General features: G+C 57.2%; 1 protein-coding gene and 1 pseudogene across 1 annotated transcript in view; one reads left to right on the top strand and one right to left on the bottom strand.

Moving 5' to 3' along the window:
- Zc3h3 (zinc finger CCCH-type containing 3) overlaps nucleotides 1-18587 on the top strand; it is an 81819-nt gene that overhangs the window by 1462 nt on the left and 61770 nt on the right. The window contains exons 3-4 of the mRNA XM_013033830.1: nucleotides 1131-2418; nucleotides 3687-3883. Coding sequence (XP_012889284.1) covers nucleotides 1131-2418; nucleotides 3687-3883 — 1485 coding nt within the window. The remainder of the gene's footprint in view (nucleotides 1-1130; nucleotides 2419-3686; nucleotides 3884-18587) is intronic.
- Nucleotides 17366-18587, bottom strand: part of LOC105998967 — a 4888-nt pseudogene continuing 3666 nt past the window's right edge.

The raw sequence follows: 18587 nt of genomic DNA, 5'->3' as shown, positions 1-18587 counted from the left end.
TCCGCGGGCGCCGGCCCCGGCGGGCAGTCTCCTCCGACCCCCGGCCGACGCCGGGCTCCGCTTCCCGCTAGTAGTTTTGGGCGCTAAGGACGAGGCAGAAATCCTTGGGAAGTTATTTCCACCGAGGGAAGACTCGGGGACCTGGGACGCGCGCGCGGAGAGCCCCGGGCCCCCGGGCCTGTAGGAGCAGGCCCCGCGGGGTCCTGCCTGCTTACCGCCGTGGAGGCCGGCGGCCGAGGCGCCGCTGTGGGGATGTCGGGCCCCCCCTCCTCTTCTCTTCTGTAGGAGATGGTGTCATGCCTGGCGTTTCGCCAGCCTGTGTGTAAATTCTTCTTTCTTCTTCGCCACGCGCCAAGTGCCATGGGTGTCAGTTCTGTTACACTCGGTGGCGAGTACTGAGGTTCGGTTCTGTGTCCCTCCCAGCAGTGGGCAAGGTGGAAGGGCTCTGTGGCCCACTTGTTCCTCTTGCTCAGACATCACTGGTCTGTGCGTATGGTGTGATACTTGCCCTCAAAGCGTTGTGGGCCCAGTACATCCCCAGGTAGAAACTGTCATACCACAGGGCTGCATCTTCAGGAAAAGCAGATAGAAATAGGATTGGAGTAGGAAGGATGGGGAAAAGGTATCTGGAATCGACAGGCCAAGGGTTTGGGCTGAACTGTCAGTGATTCCTAGGACTGGAGGCTGCTCTCTGAAGCAAGCAGGGCTCGTGTAGATGATAGGGTCTGGGTGGGGGTGTCTTGCCAGCTGATGCTCTTTCAGAGGGTTCCTTCAATAGCAGTTGCTGTGTGTGTGCACGCGTGAGCGCATACTGGTGCTTAAACTCAGGGATTTGAGTTTGCTAAGCCAGCGCTCTATCAGTTGTTTCTCAGTCTTGAACTCAGGGCCTGGATGCTGCCCCTGAGTTTTTTTGCTCAAGCTACACTCTACCCACAGATGGGTTTTTGGTGGTTAATTGGAGATAAGAGTCTCAATTTCTTGCCCAGTCTGGCTTCAAATAGAAATCCTCCGATTTTTAGTCTCCTGAGTATCAGGTAGGATTACAAGTGTGAGGTAGTGGTGCCTGGCTGATTATTGTTATTTTGACTTATACCTTCTGGTTAATGGCGCCTGCGATTATGTCTTTTCAGGTCTAATCGATGACTACAAAAACCTCCATGGCAATGTCCCTGCCCCGGGCACCTCAGCGGCCTCCCGGTGGCAGCCACCCACTTATCACAGTGGCAGAGCCTTTGGTGCCCGCTATCGTTCAGGTCGGAGGGCCTTCTCCTCCCACAATGGGCCTTCATGGCGCAAGAAATACTCTCTTGTGAACCGGCCCCCTAGAACATCTGACACAGCTGGTGACCGTCCTGTGCCCACCCTGCTTGGAGCTGGAGGAAGCCAAGGCCCTGACCCCCAGCAGTATGTCTTTGAGAGACAGGTCCAGCTCAATCCAGATCAGAACATGATCATCAAAATCAAGCCACCATCGAAGTCCAGCTCCATGGGTGCTCCAGGAGCCCAGCGGGGCTCTTTGGAAGAGTATTGTGACCTGTCCTGGAGTGACCAAAGACCCCAAGAAGGTGAAGGTGAGCCCCCTGGTGGGCAGCTGCCGACCTCAAGGCCAGGAAAAGCCAGGGGAAGCTACAGTGCAGAGGAACCCCTTCTGGTCTGCCAGAAGGAGCCTGGCAAGAACCGGATAGTGAGGTCTGTGGGCAGCAGGAGTGGCAGTCCTCCAGAGCCCCGGCGGACAGTCAGCGAGAGTGAACTTTCTGTCAAAGGCCATTTCCCATCCTCCACACTGGCCCACAGGGCAGCTCCTGCTGCTGCCGCCGGCAGCTGTGCCATGCGCTCTCTTGATGAGCGGGGAGAGAATTCCGGCCTCCCAGATGAGCCAGCCCCCTCAGGCTCAGTGGGGAGCCCGACAAGACCAGTTTCAGGGGCCAGGCAGGCCCGGGAGGCTTCTCTGCTTGCATCTGGTAGAAGCAACAAGTTCCGGAAAAACAACTACAAATGGGTGGCTGCCTCAGCGAAGAGCCCCAGGGCTGCTCGGCGGTCTCTCAGTCCCAGGACCACGGCGGACAGTACGAGCAGGGCTCCCTCTGGTATCGCTGGAAAAGCCGAAAAGCCGCAAGCCAAAGCTGACCCAGAGGCCAGGTCCCGGAAGCTGGCTGTGTCCTCCAAGCCCGGGGCCTCCCATAGCAAGTACAAGTGGAAGGCCTCCAGCCCCTCTGCCACCGCCTCCTCCTCCTTCTGCTGGCAGCCAGAGAGTGGCAGCAAGGACCACACCACCCAGCTTTCCCCAGTCCCATCGAGATCTCCATCAGAAGACAGATCAGCAGGGGGAGCCGGGAGCCTGAAGCCTCTCTTTGGAGATGGCTCGGCATACAAAGTGAAGAGCCGCACTAAGATCATCCGGAGGCGGGGCAGTGCCAGGTGTGCATCTCCATGGCTGTGGCGCCCTGTGGGCGTGGGGTGGGCAGGAGCTGCTAAGGTCACTGCCCTGGCGTATGCTCCCGCCTCCGTCTGTGTGCCTCCGTCTGCTGCCCGCCTGGGAGGACAGGAAGGAGCACGGTGACCCTCCCCAGCGCCGCTGGCGGGTTGAGCTAGAAACTTCCAGTATGGTTCACATTTGTAGCAGGAGCGAGGTTAGAGCTACTGTTGTTTTTTTAAAGGTGGTTAAACTAGGGCTCATGGTGGCTCAGAGGCCTTCTCGGGATTCTGGCTGGGCAAGCTGAGGACCCGGGCAGGGCCTTGCTGCAGGGCTGCCCTTCCTCCTGCTGTGGAGAGGCCAGGTCTCGGGCAGTTTTCCTTCTTGGCCTGTGGAGTTAAGGACAGGTGTGCTGGTCCAGACGTGGAGGAGCAGCCTGGTGGGTCTTCCCAGTGTGCATCAGGAGGGGGCGGTACTGCCTGGGCTTTCCTGCGCTGCTCTTGGCTCTAGGAGACCCGGCCTTGGGCATCCCACCCTGCTCGGGTGGAAGTTTGCTCTAGTTGTGCTGTGGTGGCCAGTTGTGGTTGGGGCTGGTGCGCTGCGGTCTCCAGGGCTTTCCAGCTTTCGGGCTCTGTAGCTACCTTGGAAGAATGCTGGGGTGGCTGGGGGTCACCCTCAGAGCAAGCAGAGTGGAATATCCCAAGCTGCGTGGTGCAGGTGCTCAGTCCCTCGCTGCCGTAGGAGGGTATGGCACTTTTCTCGCTCTCCACGCCAGGGTTGTGGGTAGCAGCGCAGCCCCAGGTTTGGTCATTGCTGAAGGTAGGGCGGCAGCTGCCCTTGCCGGCTGAAGCCCAGCTTCCCCTGCTGTCCTGAGCTGGCCCACTCCCCGGCTGCGAGAGGCCGCTTTGCTCTGATAGTGGTGGGGAGCTGGGAAACAGGCCTGCAGGTGTGCTGCCAGCCCCCTCTCGGGGGCCACACCGTCTCCTCCCCTAGCCCGGTGCAGAGGCTCACAGGGATTGGGGAAATAAGAGTGTAGACCCACTGGGAGGGGCCCCTCTCCTTGGCTGTCCCTGGGGACAGCGGTGTCTTGCACTGGCTGCAGTGCCGCTGGGATTGCACCCCAGCCCAGCTGTGGAGAGAGAGGAGCAGCAGCCAGCTGACATTGCCCGGCAGAATGGGGTTGGGCCCTGCAGGGCCCCGCCTGGCCTCTGGTTGCATTCCCACGCCCTGACCCTCGGGCCTCTTGGTAGCGGCATGTGTTTTGTCTCCATAGCCTTCCTGGGGACAAGAAGAACACCCCCTCGCTTGCCACCACCACCAGGAGCCATTTCAATCTGCGACGGAGACAGGTCCTCCGGGGGAAGACCAGCCCTGTTCTGAAGAAGACCCCCAACAAGGGCCTGTTGCAGGTTACCAAGCACCGGCTGTGCCGCTTGCCGCAGACCCGGGACCACCTCTCCACCAAGGAAGGTATGCCAGGACGGCTCCCACAGTCTGGAAATGGCCGGCTGGACCGGCTCAGAACTGTGCTTACTGTCTTCTCTGGTCAGATGGCCCTGGCTCCAGAGGGCTCTGTTGGGCAGCGGGTGGCTGAACTGATGGGTGCAGGCTGAGGCCATTTATATTGTCCCATATGTTGGTGGAAGCTGGGTGGCTAGGAAGGTGACTGGTGGCCTCTTCTGTCCACTCCTCAGTATATATCGCTGTATGTATCCCACCTTTGGGGGGTGTTGAGGATGGTGGCACCCAGTGCTTCTATCCCCTCGAGGGCTCCTATTCTGAGCTGGCCTGGGGCCGCAGGACTCCTCTTCCTGTCCCAGGCCAGTCTGGTGGGAATTCAGTGGCACTCACCTGAGTGGCCGGACACCTACATGACGCCTGAGAGCCTGCAGATACGGGTGTGCATGGTCCCTGGTGATCTGCGCCCCGCCAGGAGGGGCCGGCGCCGGAGCCTGCCCAGGATGGTGTGCTTGGGGACGGCCCTCATCTGGTGTTGCTGCGGAGAGTGGTTTGTCTGGTGCGTCCAGCCCTGTGGGTCTCCTTGCTCTCCCTTGGCATGCCTGGGCACATGTGGGCAGGTGGAGAGGGACTGGCAGGCCTGGATTTGGGCAGTCCTAAGTGGGCATCGACATTGGTGATTGTGTGCTGGGGGTGGCGTGTGGGGACTGTTGCTGGGGACAAGACCATCTGGAGAAGACTTAGAGAGGAGCAGCTCTGAGCAGAGCCAAGAGCCTGTGTGGATTTGGCCACAGGAGAGGGGGTGTGGAGCCTGGGCAGAGGGCTGGAGGGGCTCTGCAGCTGTGCTTGTGGCCAAGAAGGTGTGAGGAAGTGAGGCTGGAGGTACTGGCTGCCAGGCCACGGGTCTGGCTGTGTGCAGGGGCCAGTGTAGTCTTCCTATGAGACGGAGTATGGGATGCGGAGCAGGGGCCTGGGGTCTGTGGTGAGGGAATGCAGACAGAAGGCTGAGCTGGACAGTGGACCTGTGCCCTGTGGCCAAGGAGGACAGGTGGAGGAGGTCTCTGGCTGCGAATGGCAGGGTGAGGGCCTGCCGGTGAGGCTGGCAGGATGAACAGAGAGCTGTGGAGGCCGCTGCTGGATTCTCCCGAGGCTGGCCTGTGTCCTCTGTCGGCCCAGGGCAGGGTGGGGTGCCGGCTGGCTCCCACGGTAGCCCTGAGCCCCACAGAGAGCAGCCAGGCAGGCAGCAAGGGGTCCTGACACCACATCTACCTGCGGGCACTGCATGGCCTTGGGTTGGCTGCCAACCGGGGTGGAAGGAAGGCCTCATAGCCATATGTTGTCCATGGCCGGCGAAGTGGAGGGGCCAGTGGTGGGCACTAGAGTGTAAGGAGACATGTAAGGAAGAGGGGTTGGTTGTGGTTCTCGGAGGGGCTGGGCCTGTCACTGTTCAGGAGCGTCAGGTGCCCAGCAGGCCGGAGCAGGCAGTGAATCAGGAGGGCCTGTGCACGCAAGGCGTGGCCCTTACCCTGCAGCAGGCGGAGCCTGTGGGAGGTGGGCACAGGTGTGAGGCTGTGCCAGTACAGTCCGGGCAGGCAGAGGCCGGGGCAGCCTGGCTGGGGACAAGAAATTCCCTGTACGAGGCTCCATCCTCCCTGCTTGCCCAAGAGCTGAGGACTGTGAGTCCTGGGTCCTAGTCGGGCTGCTGTGGGTTTGGGGCTGAGATGTGCCAGGGTGCCAAAGCTCTGCCTCCAGGAGGGAGTGGCCTCCGAACACGGGTGGCCACTAGGTGGTAAGGCTGCCCCTTCATCTGGCTGCATGGAGCCTTCTCTTACCCCGTGGTTTTGCAGAACATGCTTATCTTCAGCTCTAACTCTCCTTTTGGAAGGGTCATCAGTTCCTAGGTATCCAGGGAGGAACCTGGCTGCCAAGTGAGCTCCAGGCTGGGGAGGGTGGGAAAGGGAAGGTAGCCTTGGCCTCTGGGACAGCCTCGGTCCTGCTGTTTGGCCCGGCTTCCAGCAGAGGGCACCCTTGTTCCTCTTATTCTTTCATCCACCTTTTTCTGGTAATTGATTGCCTAATTTCCTCTTTATGTGAAAGAAAGCAGATATCAAGTAATTTGCAGCAATAACCTGCTAATGCTGGGCCAGTATCGAAACTCCCCTGTTCATTTCAAGTGGCAGATAAAACACTAATACATAATTATCCTTGCAAATTGGATTGTTTTAAATAACCAAAAGGCTACGGCCAGGAGAAAGCGATCCCATCTCCTCCGAGTTACTCTTGCAGCGTAATTGCCGCGTTCAATCAATTTCCCTGGCATTAGAAATTCCATCACAATCAACATTAAGCTTTATTCATTGTGATGGCTAAGAGCCGGACCATTTCTCCTCTTTTTCTTAACTGGCAAAATTAATCAGGGAAAAGATTTTAAACATTTACCCGTGCGAAAGAGGTCAGCCCTGCCACTATATTGCTCAGCAGATAAGGGGGCTAATAAAAAGAAAATTGAATTACTAATGATCGCCAGGAACAGAGTATATAAAACCTGGCCATTGCCAGTTCAGGGGAAGGAGAATCAATTTTCTTGGGACAAGGTGCGCTCATTTTTTATTTTGGCGCATATTATCAGCAATTTAATTTGAGAGCACATAAACAGGAGGAAACAGTTAGGGAATAATGAGCCTGGAGGTGTAAAGTGCCGCAGGATATATGCTGTACACAATTTATTTGGCACCACAGATAATCGCTTTAATTGAATTCAAAACTGCATTGTTCAGCAGCCCTGGGCTGCTCCCGCCTGGGGACTCAGAGTGCGGGAAAGTTCCCGCCCGAAGCTGCCTTCCTCCTGTCTAAGGCCCGGCCCTCCGGAGAGTGCTCGGGGAAGAGTCTTCCACCTGGAGTCAGACTTCGGCTGAGGAGCGGGCTGGGGGGACCCTTGTGGGTCCTCTCCCTGTTGTGCTGGTGTGTCTTCTCCCCCTTGGGATGGAGGATTGATGGAGGAGGGAGGGCGGGGAGGCTGTGCACCCACGGAGTCTGTCCCCTGTGGAATGAGGCTGGAGCAGGCTTGTGGGCAGCAGAGATGGAGCTTTTAAGGCTCTCAAAAATGGGGTCCCATTTTCTGTCCATGTAGTGCCAACGGTCAGTAGTCACAGCGTGACAGCCGCCCGTGGCAGTCAGCTCCGGCCTTGCCCCAGGTCCAGTGTGATGCCCACCCCCCAGCCACCGCGCCGTGTCCCCGGACCAGTGCTGAGGTGACAGGCCAGCTCTGTCCAGCTGCATGCCAGTGCTGTGCCGCGCCCATCAGCCCCACTCTGCGCCGCTGCGCTCGCCCCAAAGCCCCCGTTTTCTAGTCAGCAGTCTCCTTGGGAGTGTCTGCTGCCCAGTGCTGGCAGGTCACCTCCCAGACAGCCTCGGGAAGGGAGGCCCCGCGCTTCACCTGCGCAGGCTAAGGGATGTGTGGCCGTTGCCCACCCCCGTGGTAAACCGGGTCCTGCTTGGGAAGAGGCCTTCTGAGAAACGTGGTCATGGGGCCGGGAAGGTGGCTCAGGGGTAGAGCGCTGGCCCTGCATGCACGAAGCCTGGGGTTCAGTTTCTCAGCCCCACATACACAGAAAAGCGGGAGTGGCGCTGTGGCTCTAGTGGTAGAGCGCTTGCTTTGAGCAAAAGGAAGCTCAAGAACAGTGTCCAGGCCCCAAGTTCAAGTGCCAGAATGGCAGACACACACGCGCGTGCGCGCGCACACACACACACACACACACAGTTGTTCTTTTGTGTGTGTGTTGGTACTGGGACTTGTACTCAGCCTCTTGTTCTTTCTTTCTTTCTTTTTTTTTTGCCGGTCATGGGCCTGAACTCTGGGTGTGGGCGCTCTCCCTCAGCTCTTCAGCTCAAGGCTAGAGCTCTACCACTGGAGCCACAGCGCCACTTCCGGCTTTTTCTGTTTATGTGGTGCTGAGGAATCAAACCCAGGGCCTCATGATTGCAAGGCATGCACTCTACGGCTGAGCTATCTTCCCAGCCCCATCCGCCTCTTGTTCTTACTTGGCTCTTCCCACTCAGAGCTGGCACTCTACTGCTCTACCACTGGAGCCATACCTCTCTTCCCTCTTTTTGCTGGTTAACTGGAGATAAGAGTCTCACAGACTTTGTGCCGGGGCTGGCTTCCAAAGTTGATCCTCAGATCTCAGCCTCCTAAGTGGCTAGGATGACTGGTGTGAGCCATTGGGGCCTGGCTAGGGTCCTCCTTTTAGCCATTCAGAGGTTGTGGGGACGTTGCCCTGTTTTTTGGCAGCCCTCCCCCTTCTCCTGCAGAGGGCCCGGCCAGCCCTGGGGGGGGGTGCCTCCTCAGCCTCCTGGGGGGGAGGCAGCGCGGGAGGCGGCCTCAGGCGTGGGGGTCTAGCTGGTGCTCCTCCTCCAGCCAGGCTTCGCCCTGAGTGCTCACAGGTGTCCTGGGCCCCTGGCACGTGCTGGCCCTTGTGCCTCTCTGTCCTCCAACAGCCCCTCCCATCTTGTGGAAGCCTGTGACTTCCTAGGCCCACCTTCTCTCTGGCCAGGCCTGGCCCTTAAAGTCCTGCTTCTCTCTCAGGGCCTCACCTCTCTGGCCAGATTACCCTGGCCCACCCTCTAAAGGCCCCGCCCCTCTCTGCCAGGCTCTGAAGACCCCTGATTAGGCCCGCCCCTCTCTGCCAGGCCCCTCCCCTCCCTGATTAGGCCCCGCCCCTCCCTGCCAGGCCCCTCCTCTCCTTGATTAGGCCCGCCCCTCTCTGCCAGGCCCCTCCTCTCCCTGATTAGGCCCTGCCTTCCTGGGCCCCACTTGTGGCAGAGCTGTGTGCTTGTCCACTTGTCAGTGCTGTTCCTCTGCGCGGCCACTCTTCTGTCAGGTGTTGGCTTGGTGCCCTGTTAGGTCTGTTGAGTGTCTGTGGTCAGCCTCCCAGCTTCTCTCTTCTTGGGTTACCTTCAGGTTGCTTCTCACACCTTGGACAGTCCTACGTACTGCCTCATCTCCTCTTCCCCCTCTTCTTAAAAAGGGTTTGAACTCAGCCTTGTACTTGCCTGGCTAGCTTGCTTGTCTGGAGCTCTACCACTTGAGTCTTAACCCTTATCCCCCACTGTTTGCTTTTTGTTTTGTTTTTTTTTCTGTCAGTCATGGGGCCTGAACTCTGGGTCTGGGCGCTGTCCCTCAGCTCTTCAGCTCAAGGGCAGGGCTCTACCACTTGAGCCACAGCACCACTTCTGGCTTTTTCTGCTTATGTGGTGCTGAGGAATCGAACCCAGGGCCTCATGCATGCAAGGCAAGCGCTCTACCACTGAGCCACCTTTCCAGCCCTATTTATTTATCTATTTTTTGTCAGTCATGGGGCTTGAGCTCTGGGCCTGGGTGCTGTCCCTCAGCTCTTCAGCTCAAGGGCAGGGCTCTACCACTTGAGCCACAGCACCACTTCTGGCTTTTTCTGCTTATGTGGTGCTGAGAAATTGAACTCAGGGCTTCATTTGTGCAAGGCAAGCATTCTCCCACTGAGCCACCTTCCCAGCCCTTGCTGTTTTTTTGAGATGGAGTCTCACAGGCTTCAAACTGCCACTGAGCCACTAGTGCCTGCCTGCCTGCTCCCCTCTCTTCCTCCCTCCCTTCCTTCTTTTCTTCCATCTGATAGTACTGGGGTTTGAACTAAGGGCCTCACATTTGCTATGCAGGCACTGTACCACTTGAGCCATGCCTCTAGCCCCTGCCTTATTTTTGCTGTGTCTTGCATGCATGTACTCTTGTATTAGGAAGGTATGGCGATGAGGGCTCTGTTCCACCCCTGGTATCTGTCTGATCTTGGCACACCCATGTGAGCCTCTCAGTGCCAGACAGCAGCCTCCCACTGCTCACTGGAGGAGGGCCCGCGGGGCAGGGCACGCACAGTGTGCTGCAGTTCTGTCTCCACGTGTGTTGAGAGCCAGTCCCGGGCCTCACCACAGAGCTCCTGATGGTGCAAGCTGCACTGTGCCAGGAGCCTGGCCCTGTCTGACTCCTGCGGTGGCCCGTGCGTGGGCGGTGCATGGGGGGGCACCGCTCACCCAGGAGGCTTGAGGCCGCACAAGGTCCAGGATGGTTAGCGTGTCAGCAAGTGGCCTAGGAAGAGAAGAGGGCTGAGAGCTGGCCTCCCAGCTGGGATGTTGCTCCTGCTCCTTGCCAGGTGGGCACAGTGGGCAGAACGCCCCCTCCCGCCCTGGGCTGCAGGTGACAGGCCACTGTGTCTCTCCCCGTGTCAGTCACCAGGGGCCTTGGGATGGCTGGTTGCTGAGGGGCGCCAGCCAGGTGCGCCTGAGCTCAGCCTCGGGGCCAGTCCTCTGGCAGGTCCTGTGCTGGACAGCTTCCTGGGAGCTGGCTGCCGGTGCTGCGCCGCACGTGCTCACCACCCAGGCCGGTGGTGCAGAGGTTCAGGAGTGCCGCCTGGTGAGACTCACCGTCCCTGCCTGGGGCAGGCGTGGGCTCTCAGCAGGGGTGCGTGCAGTCCTGTGGGATGGGAGGTGGCCGTGCCTGGTCCTGAGGCGCCGTGGGCGCTGACAGGAGAGGCTCGGCTGGATGCCACCCTTTCTGGTTGGGCGCCTGGAGCCTGGCTGGAGGGTGGGCACGCAGCAGCCCTGCCCTCCAGGCTCAGTACCGGGAACTGCGCCCTGTGTTCACTTCTTACCTGTCAGGGTTGGGTCTGGACTTGGGGTAGTGTGGGGGTGGGGGGTGGGGAGGAGGGGGGTCCTTCGCACGGGAGCCCTGCCCAGAGCCCCGGGGCTTCCATCCATCACCGCTCCCCGCCCGTAGCTGTTTGTTCGATTTCACTCCGGTGAGCACCGTTCGTTCGGGGTGTGAGAGCAGTTAAATCAGGAGTCCTGCTTTCATAAGGGAAAAGCAAAGTGCTGAGTTAGGCTCTGGGAAAGGCAGCAGCAGCGATCCTCGGTCTTGCATAAATTAGCGGGCACGCTGGAGGCCTCCGATTTTACGTTTGTCATGGCTGTGCTAATGAATTATTCCGCAAGAACTGGCGTGGGCGTGCACGCGTGTGCCGTTCATGGCGAGGACCCAGCCTTGCCAGGCCTGCACGATTTCTGGCTTGAGAGGTGGCCCAAGTCTGCTCCTCTAGGCGCCCTGGGTTCCCCAGCCCGGGACAGTTGGCCTCCTCCATTGTCAGAGGACCTGAGATGGTCCTCTGGTCACTGGTGTTCCTGAGGAATGACACGTGTCCCATGCGCCTCGGCAGCCTGGGTTGGGCTGGCCGAGACTGTTGGGAGTCCAGGACTGACGTAGGAGCTGGGCTCTAGGGTGCAGGCTGTGTGCAGCCACTGTGGAGCACGTGCCGGGGCTTGGGGTGCCCAGGGCTGCTGCAGAGGCCACGGCCCACGGCCCGTGTTCCTTCCGCTCCGCCACCCCAGGACCGCCCCGTGGCTGCGCATGGACATGTATGCACTGTCCCTCCGCTCGCTTCCAGGCACTGCCCTTCACCAGCAGGGCGTTCTTATCTGGGAAGTGTGTGAGGCTTGGTGGGGGCCCGCCAGTGTGGCTCCAGGCCTTTGTGGTCCTGGGAATTGGTCTGCCTCGGGCCTGGGCCCCTCTTCCCTGCGGGGCTGTAGCTTCCCCTCTCCGCCTTCTCCCTCTGGAGCCCTTGCTGAGGACCCCTCGCGGAGCTGCGGTCCCGCCATGCCAGGCCCACTGTGGTCAGGCCCCACGCGGATGTGGTGTCAGCCGGGGACTCGGTCCGCGTGGTTCCCGTGCGCAGGGCTGCTCATCTTCCCCTTCCTCCCTCTCGCTGCCGGCCCGGTCCGCCGCTGATGACCATGTTGTGGCCCGGGGACCATCTGGAGGCTTCTCCGTGTGGGAGGTGGCCCTTGGCTGGACAGGGCGTCCTGAGGGCCAGACGGTGCAAGGGTGTTGGCAGCAGCAGGTCACGCTGGCCGTCCTGAGTGAGGGGCGCTGTCGCTGTGCAGGGGTGGGGTGGAGGTGGGGGGGGGGGGAGGGAGGGGAGAGGGTCTGCTATCCCGTGCAAGGCGGTTGTCCTCAGGCTGTCCTCACTGAATGCTGGGAAGGCTCCCGCAGTGCTGCGCTGAGCTCCTGGTCCCTCTGCTGCCCAGGTGGGGGGCGGGGGGCAGGTGTTGGGGGGTGTCACAGGGGGTGTTGTGGGGAGGGGGCGGTGTCAGGGGGCGGGTGTCATGGAGGGGGTAGTGTCGTGGGGGGCGGGTGTCACGGGGGTGTCATGGGGGGGCGGGCGTCTCTCCCCGGGGGTTCTCACAGCTGCTGTGCCTCCGCTCTCAGGGTCTCTGCGTCTCTGGGCGGCGGCTGAGGGAGGAGCCAGCCATCCCGTGGGTGCTTGGTGTGGGAAGCTCTCCTGCCCAGTCTGCCGGCAAGCTGCAGCCCTCTGCGCCCCTCAGCGTGCTGGGGCGCCTCCCAGGTCCGCTGTCCCAGATGGGCCGCCCCCCAGAGCCAGGGCTGTGCTCGTGGCGGGGAGTCCTTCCTGTGGAGGAGCGCTGGGGACGGGAAGGCCAGCGGGCTGGCACAGGGGCACAGTGTCAAAGAGGGGCAGGTTTCCTCTTGCTCCTTTGCCAAGCTGCCCTCCTTCGGAGATTTGTCCCCAGGTGGTGGGACCTGGCCCGGCCCCCTGTGGTGCAGGGCACGGAGGGAAAGGGTTTGGGGTCCCAGGATCTCCCCATGCTGCTGGGCGAGGACCAGGCTGATTGACGTGTGGGGGTGGGGACACCCGGGAGGCGTCGCCTCCAAGTCTCAATCTGCTCTCTGGGGAGGGGCAGGCACAGCTGCACCGGCGTGGAGTCTGGGTTGCTGTCACTGCTTCGGGTGTGTGCAGCCCCTGCTGGAGCCTGTGCTGAGGCGAGCTGTGCCACACTTTTGAGACTCAGCCTGGCCTGAGTGCCCAGCTGTCTGGACTGTCCCTCCCCCTGCCCTGTGCCCTCAACTCAGGATGGGGTAGGATGGGGTAGAGGGCTGTCCCTGCAGCCATTGGGGTGGGCACGCTTGAAAAGCAACTCTGGGCATGCCCTCGGGTCCTTCCCCTTTGGGCCCGGGTCTCCTTTCTCCTTTCCTTTAAAAGGGAAGCGGGTCCGGGTCCGGTTGGGGCTGGTTTTCTGGTTCTGCCTGAGGTCGCTATGCCATGCCCGTCCTACTGTCTCCCTGACATGGTGCTGTTCTCTGGGCGTGGGACAGACAGACACACGCTCTGGGCATCAGGGCTGCTGGCCAGGCCTGAGTAGCCTTGGCTGTCAGGGGAGTGAGGATGGATTGTGCGTGATGTGCCTGAGGGACCTCAAGCAGGGGTGGGGGTGGGAGAGGCTCCTGTGAACCCCAGATGCCCTGGAGCTAGAGCAAGCATGGAGCTGGACAGATGCGCTGATGATGTGTCTGAAATGCGTAGTTTAAGGTTATAAACTTTCCTCTAAGTGTAGCTTTAGCTGTGTTCTGCAAGTTAATTGTTTCTGCTTTTTTCCAAAAGATTTTCAAATTTCCATGAAGTTTCTTCTCTGACTCACAAGTTATGTAAGGAGGAGATTTTGAGGTTATTTTAAATGATTAATTCTGTATGTGCAGCCTGATTCCAAACCTTTGATATTTGCCTAGACTTACCTATGGTCAACTTGTGATGGTTTTTCAGTCCATTGTGTGTGCTTTTGGAAAGGACGTGATTTCCAGCTCAGGGCGTGGAGGTGTAAAGTAAGTGGTGTTAATTGTGCTGCAGACAGCTTTCGTGTGTCGTCCAGCTCCTGAGGGAGGAGACAAGTGGCCTTCTGCCGCGCTGCCGGCGTGTGTTAGACGCTCCCGCGTGTCAGTCTGCCATTTAATATCGAGGTCGTTTTGCTGGTGCAGACCAATTTGAAATTGTATCTCTCTGGAGCAGAAATGTCCTCTCTGTCTTTAGTAATGCTTCTTGTACTCTGTTGTCACATTTAAGTTTCTTGATTGACATTTGTAGTATGTGGGCCTTTGAGGATAAATAGAAAACATAAAAATTTATATATGTGGATGTGTATATGACACATTTACTTTCAGCTTTTCTCCTATGTTCCTTTGATTTGTAGCATTTTATTGCTTTGGTTTTTGGCAGTACTGTGGTTTGAACTCAGGGCCTTGTGCTTGCTAGGGAAGTGCTCTGTGACTTGAACCATGTCCCCAGTCCTTTTTGCTTTTAGTTTTCAGCTAGGGTCTTGGGTTTTCTCCTGGGCTTACCTCAGAACACAATCCTACCATAGCCTTGGGAGTCATCAGTGCACGCCACTGTACCTGGCTTACTAATGGAGATGTCCAGGACAGCCTAGAGCTACGATTCTCCCCATTGCGACCGACCGCCTGTGTACCTGGGGCTACACGCGCACCCCTGCACCTGGCCCAAATACTTGGTTTTTAAATGTAGCCTAAAAAGATCTTAGCATATTTAGTCCTTTTATTCAGGTATGTTTTTTTTTTTTCTTTCTTTGTTTCTGTTTAAGTGGAGATAATGTTTCTTGGGGATGGGTGCTGGTGGCTCACATTTGTAAGCTACTCAGGAGGCTGAGACCTGAGGATTATGGTTTGAAGCCAGCCCAGGCAGGAAAAGTCTGTGAGACTCTTTGTCTCCAATTAGCCACCAAGAAAAGTTAGAAGTAAAGCCTGGCGCCGGTGGCTCAGGCTTGTAATCCTAGCTACTGAGGAGCCTGAGATCTGAGGATCACAGTTCAAAGCTAGCCTGGGCAGGAACATCCGTGAGACTCTTATTTCCAATAAACCACTCAGAAAACCAGAAGTGGCACTGTGGCTCAAGCGGTATAGCGCTCGCCTTAAGCTGAAGAGCGCAGGGACAGCGCCCAGGCCCAGAGTTCAAGCCCCACAATAGGCTAAAAAAAAAAATTACTTCTTGGGGGTTGGAGGTGTGACTCAGTTGGTGGCGTGCTAGCCAGCAAGTGAAAGTGCTGTAAGACACTAAGTTTGAGTTCCAGTTTTGGACTTTAGAAAAGAAAAAGAAAACAATTTATTGGATTTATCTGTCTGGGCTGGCTTCCAACCCTGATCCTCAGTTCTCAGTTTCCTGAGTAGCTAGGATTACAGGCATGAGCTACCAGCACCTGGCTCTTCAGTGTATTAATATACTTGGGCTTAGATTTGCTATTTAAAAAATTACTTGATTTTTATTTTGTGCTGGTACTGGAGTTTGAACTCAGGGCTGGGCACTGTCCCTTCTCTTTTTTTTTTTTTTGGGTCCGGTTGTGGGGGCCTGAACTCTGGGGCGTGGGCGCTGTCCCTCAGCTCTTCAGCTCAAGGCTAGCACTCTACCACTTGAGCTACAGCGCCACTTCCGGCTTTTTTTTTTCTGCTTATGTGGTGCTGAGAAATCGAACCCAGGGCCTCAGGCATGCAAGGCAAGGGCTCTGCCACTGAGCCACCTTCCCAGCCCCATGTCCCTTCACTTTTTGCACAAGACTGGAGCCCTACTGATTTTGAGCCACAGCTCCACCTCAGGCTTTTTGTTTGGTTAATTGGGGATAAAAGTGTCAGAAATGTTCCTGCCAGCCGGGTGCTGGTGGCTCATGCCTGTAATCCTAGCTACTCAGGAGGCTGAGATCTGAGGATCGCGGTTCAAAGCCAGCCCAGGCAGGAGAGACAGTGAGACTCCTATCTCCAAAAAACCACCAGAAAACCGGAAGTGGCGCTGTAAGCTCAAGTGGTAGAGTGCTCGCCTTGAGCTGAAGAGCTGAGGGACAGCGCTCAGGCCCACGACCAACAAAAAAGAAAAAAGAAACGTTCCTGCCCAACCTGCGCCTCAGATCTCAACCTCACAAGTAGCTAGGGTTACAGGCACCCAGCCATTCGTTTATGCTTTTAGTGGATTCCCTACAGGCTATATGGTGTACCCATCACTGTAGATACAAATGTGGATATAAGCTCGCATGTGAACATGCTATGGATAATAGAAGAAGTGTAGAGGGCTTCTTTCTTTTGTGTCACATGTTAGAGCTGTCATGATTTAAACTATGTATGTATGTATATGTATGTGTGTATTTTATTTATTTTCTTGGTACTGATATTGGGGCTTGAACTCAGGGTCTGGGTGCTGTGTTAGCTTTTTGCTTAAGGCTAGCTCTCTACTACTTGAGTCACAGTACTACTTCTCACTTTCTGGGTGGTTTATTGGAGATAAGAGTTTCACTGACTTTCTTTTCTGTGCTGTCTTTGAACAATGATCCTCAGATTTCAAGACAGTTATACATGATCGTAAGATAATTATACACTAGACATTTACTTAGACTTGCATATTTATTCTTCTGTTTCTCTTTTTTGTGCTGGTATCAGAGCTTAAACTAAGGGCCTTGTGTTCTTACTTGGCTTTTTCATTCCTAGCCCTACCACTTTAGCCATGCCTCCAGTCTGGCATTTTGCTGATTAATTGGAGATAGGCGTCTCATGGACTTTTCTACCTAGGTTGGGTTTGAACTACAGTCTTCAGATCTCAACCACCTGAGTAGCTAGGATGACAGGCATGAGCCACCATTGCCCGGCCTTTTATTTCTTTTTTTTTTTTTTTTTTTTTGGGTCCGGTTGTGGGGCCTGAACTCTGGGCCTGGGCACTGTCCCTCAGCTCTTCAGCTCAAGCCTAGCGCTCTACCACTTGAGCGATAGCGCCACTCCCAGCTTTTTTCTTTTTGCTTATGTGGTGCTGAGGAATCGAACCCAGGGCCTCAGGCATGCAAGGCAAGCGCTCTACCACTGAGCCACCTTCCCAGCCCCCGGCCTTTTATTTCTCTTGATTCCTTTCTCTGCTTATACCTAGAGGAAAAAATACTTTTTTTAAAAAAATTATCAGATAGTGCTGTTTATTATTTCACACCAACATGGAGGCCAAAGCCACACTCTTGTTAAACACCTCCCTCCCTCCCCCCTTTTCCTCCTCCAGGAAGATAGCCCAAACTTATCAAAACAACAGAACATAAGACACCACCATACTGTTCAAGCGGAAATAAAAACAAAGAGTAGATTCCACAAAATAAGACAGACACAAGCCAGGTGCTGGTGGCTCACGCCTATAATCCTAGCTACTCAGGAGGCTGAGATCTGAGGATCACGGTTCAAAGGCAGCCCGGGCAGGAAAGTCTGTGAGACTCGTGTCTCCAATAAACTACTAGAAAACTAGAAGTGGTGCTCTGGCTCAAGTGGTATAGCGCTTGCCTTGAGTTGAAGAGCTTGAGGGACAGCGCCCAGGCCCAGAGTTCAAGCCCCACGACCGACAAAAAAAAAAAAAAAGACACAAGACACAACAGCTCTGCTGCCTTCCATGACCCTTGAGAAAGCCGTCATGATTGTGGCCAATGTAGATACAGGGACCAAGGACAAGGAAGGCTCAGGATAGCTGCTGCTTTCAGCCAGGCCACGTCTTCGGGCTCTGCTGCAGGAGCCAGGGCTGCTGGGTTTGGTGGTCCAGGCCACTGGCTGGATGTGCTTTTCATGGTGGAGGTGGGGGGGGGCAATGCCACAAGCACCTCCCTTCATTTCCGAGGGATATGACGGGTTAGAAGCCCTGAAAGCTTCCCGTGTCGCCAGCTGAGAAACCAGGCAAACATGCTGTGCCCCTCCAGGGAGCAGTCCTTCCCCGGGCAGACACGGCCCCCGGGGACAGACACACATGTTCATATGCATAAAGTCCCACAGCCATTGTTGCCACCAGGAAGCTGAACGCCAGGACCCATCAGTGCCCCTCTCGGAGGGATGGTGTCTGGGAGACTCTGCAGCCATGGCGTCTTGCCCCTGCTGCTGGCTTGCCAGTGAGCCCAGGAGCTTGTCCTTTGAGTCCTGGGTCAGCAGTCCCAGCAACGCCTCAAACAGCTGGATATTGAGTGGGAATGCGGTCTGGGCCTCTCGGATCCCTCTGCCTGGTCTTGGGGTCATCTCCAGCGTGTTCATGTGGGCATGGGAGAGCTGCTTGAACTTGGTGGCACTCTCCATGTTGGGGAAGTTGAAGAAGGCCAGCCCTTCAGAGCTAGGCAGGTCCAGGGCCTTCTGTGGATTTCCTTGAGGACCCGGCCCCCAGACAGGTCACGGTAGCGGGTGTAGGCATGGGCCACCAGCAGCTCAGGCTGGGTGACCCCCACCTTGTGGGGTCGCTTCACATATGCTGTGTGGCCGGCGTGTTGGTCTCCTGCCAGCAGGGCCTGTACCAGAAGGCCATGTCCTGCTCCAGGGCGGCCTTGTGGCGCAGCTCTTCTGAAAGTAGATGGGGTGAAGACAGGCTTGCCTTGTCACGCTAGACCCCCCCCTCCAGAGCCGCGTAGGTGTGGTACAGGGGTACACCAGCTGAAAGCCCTCCGGGGTCCTCTGGCCCTTCTGAAAGTTCCTCATAAGTGCGGTGTTCTCAGCCTGCACGTGCCCCTGTGTGGCAGCCTCCTTTGCGTCTTCCGCAGGCCCTGGGGCGTGCTGTCTTGGTGCTGGTGCTCCATGGCTGAGCTGGGGGGGTCAGTGGCGGTGGGCTGGCTGCGGTGTGTGGCTCTGCTGGGGACCGGTGAGGTCTGGATCCCGTCCTCTGTCATCTGCCCAGTGGCTAGGAGTGAGAGGACGTGGTCAAAAAATACTTCTTAAAAAGATTTCTTTCTGGGGCTGGGAAGGTAGCTCAGTGGTAGAGCACTTGCCTTGCATGCTCGAGGCCCTGGGTTCGATTCCTCAGCACCACATAAGCAAAAAGCCGGAAGTGGCACTGTGGCTCAAGTGGTAGAG

Source organism: Dipodomys ordii, unplaced genomic scaffold (assembly GCF_000151885.1).
Source record: "Dipodomys ordii isolate 6190 unplaced genomic scaffold, Dord_2.0 Scaffold179, whole genome shotgun sequence".
Classification (NCBI taxonomy): Eukaryota; Metazoa; Chordata; class Mammalia; order Rodentia; family Heteromyidae; genus Dipodomys; species Dipodomys ordii.
The sequence above is the reverse complement of the archived record's forward strand: the minus strand, read 5'-3'. Positions and strand labels throughout refer to the sequence as shown.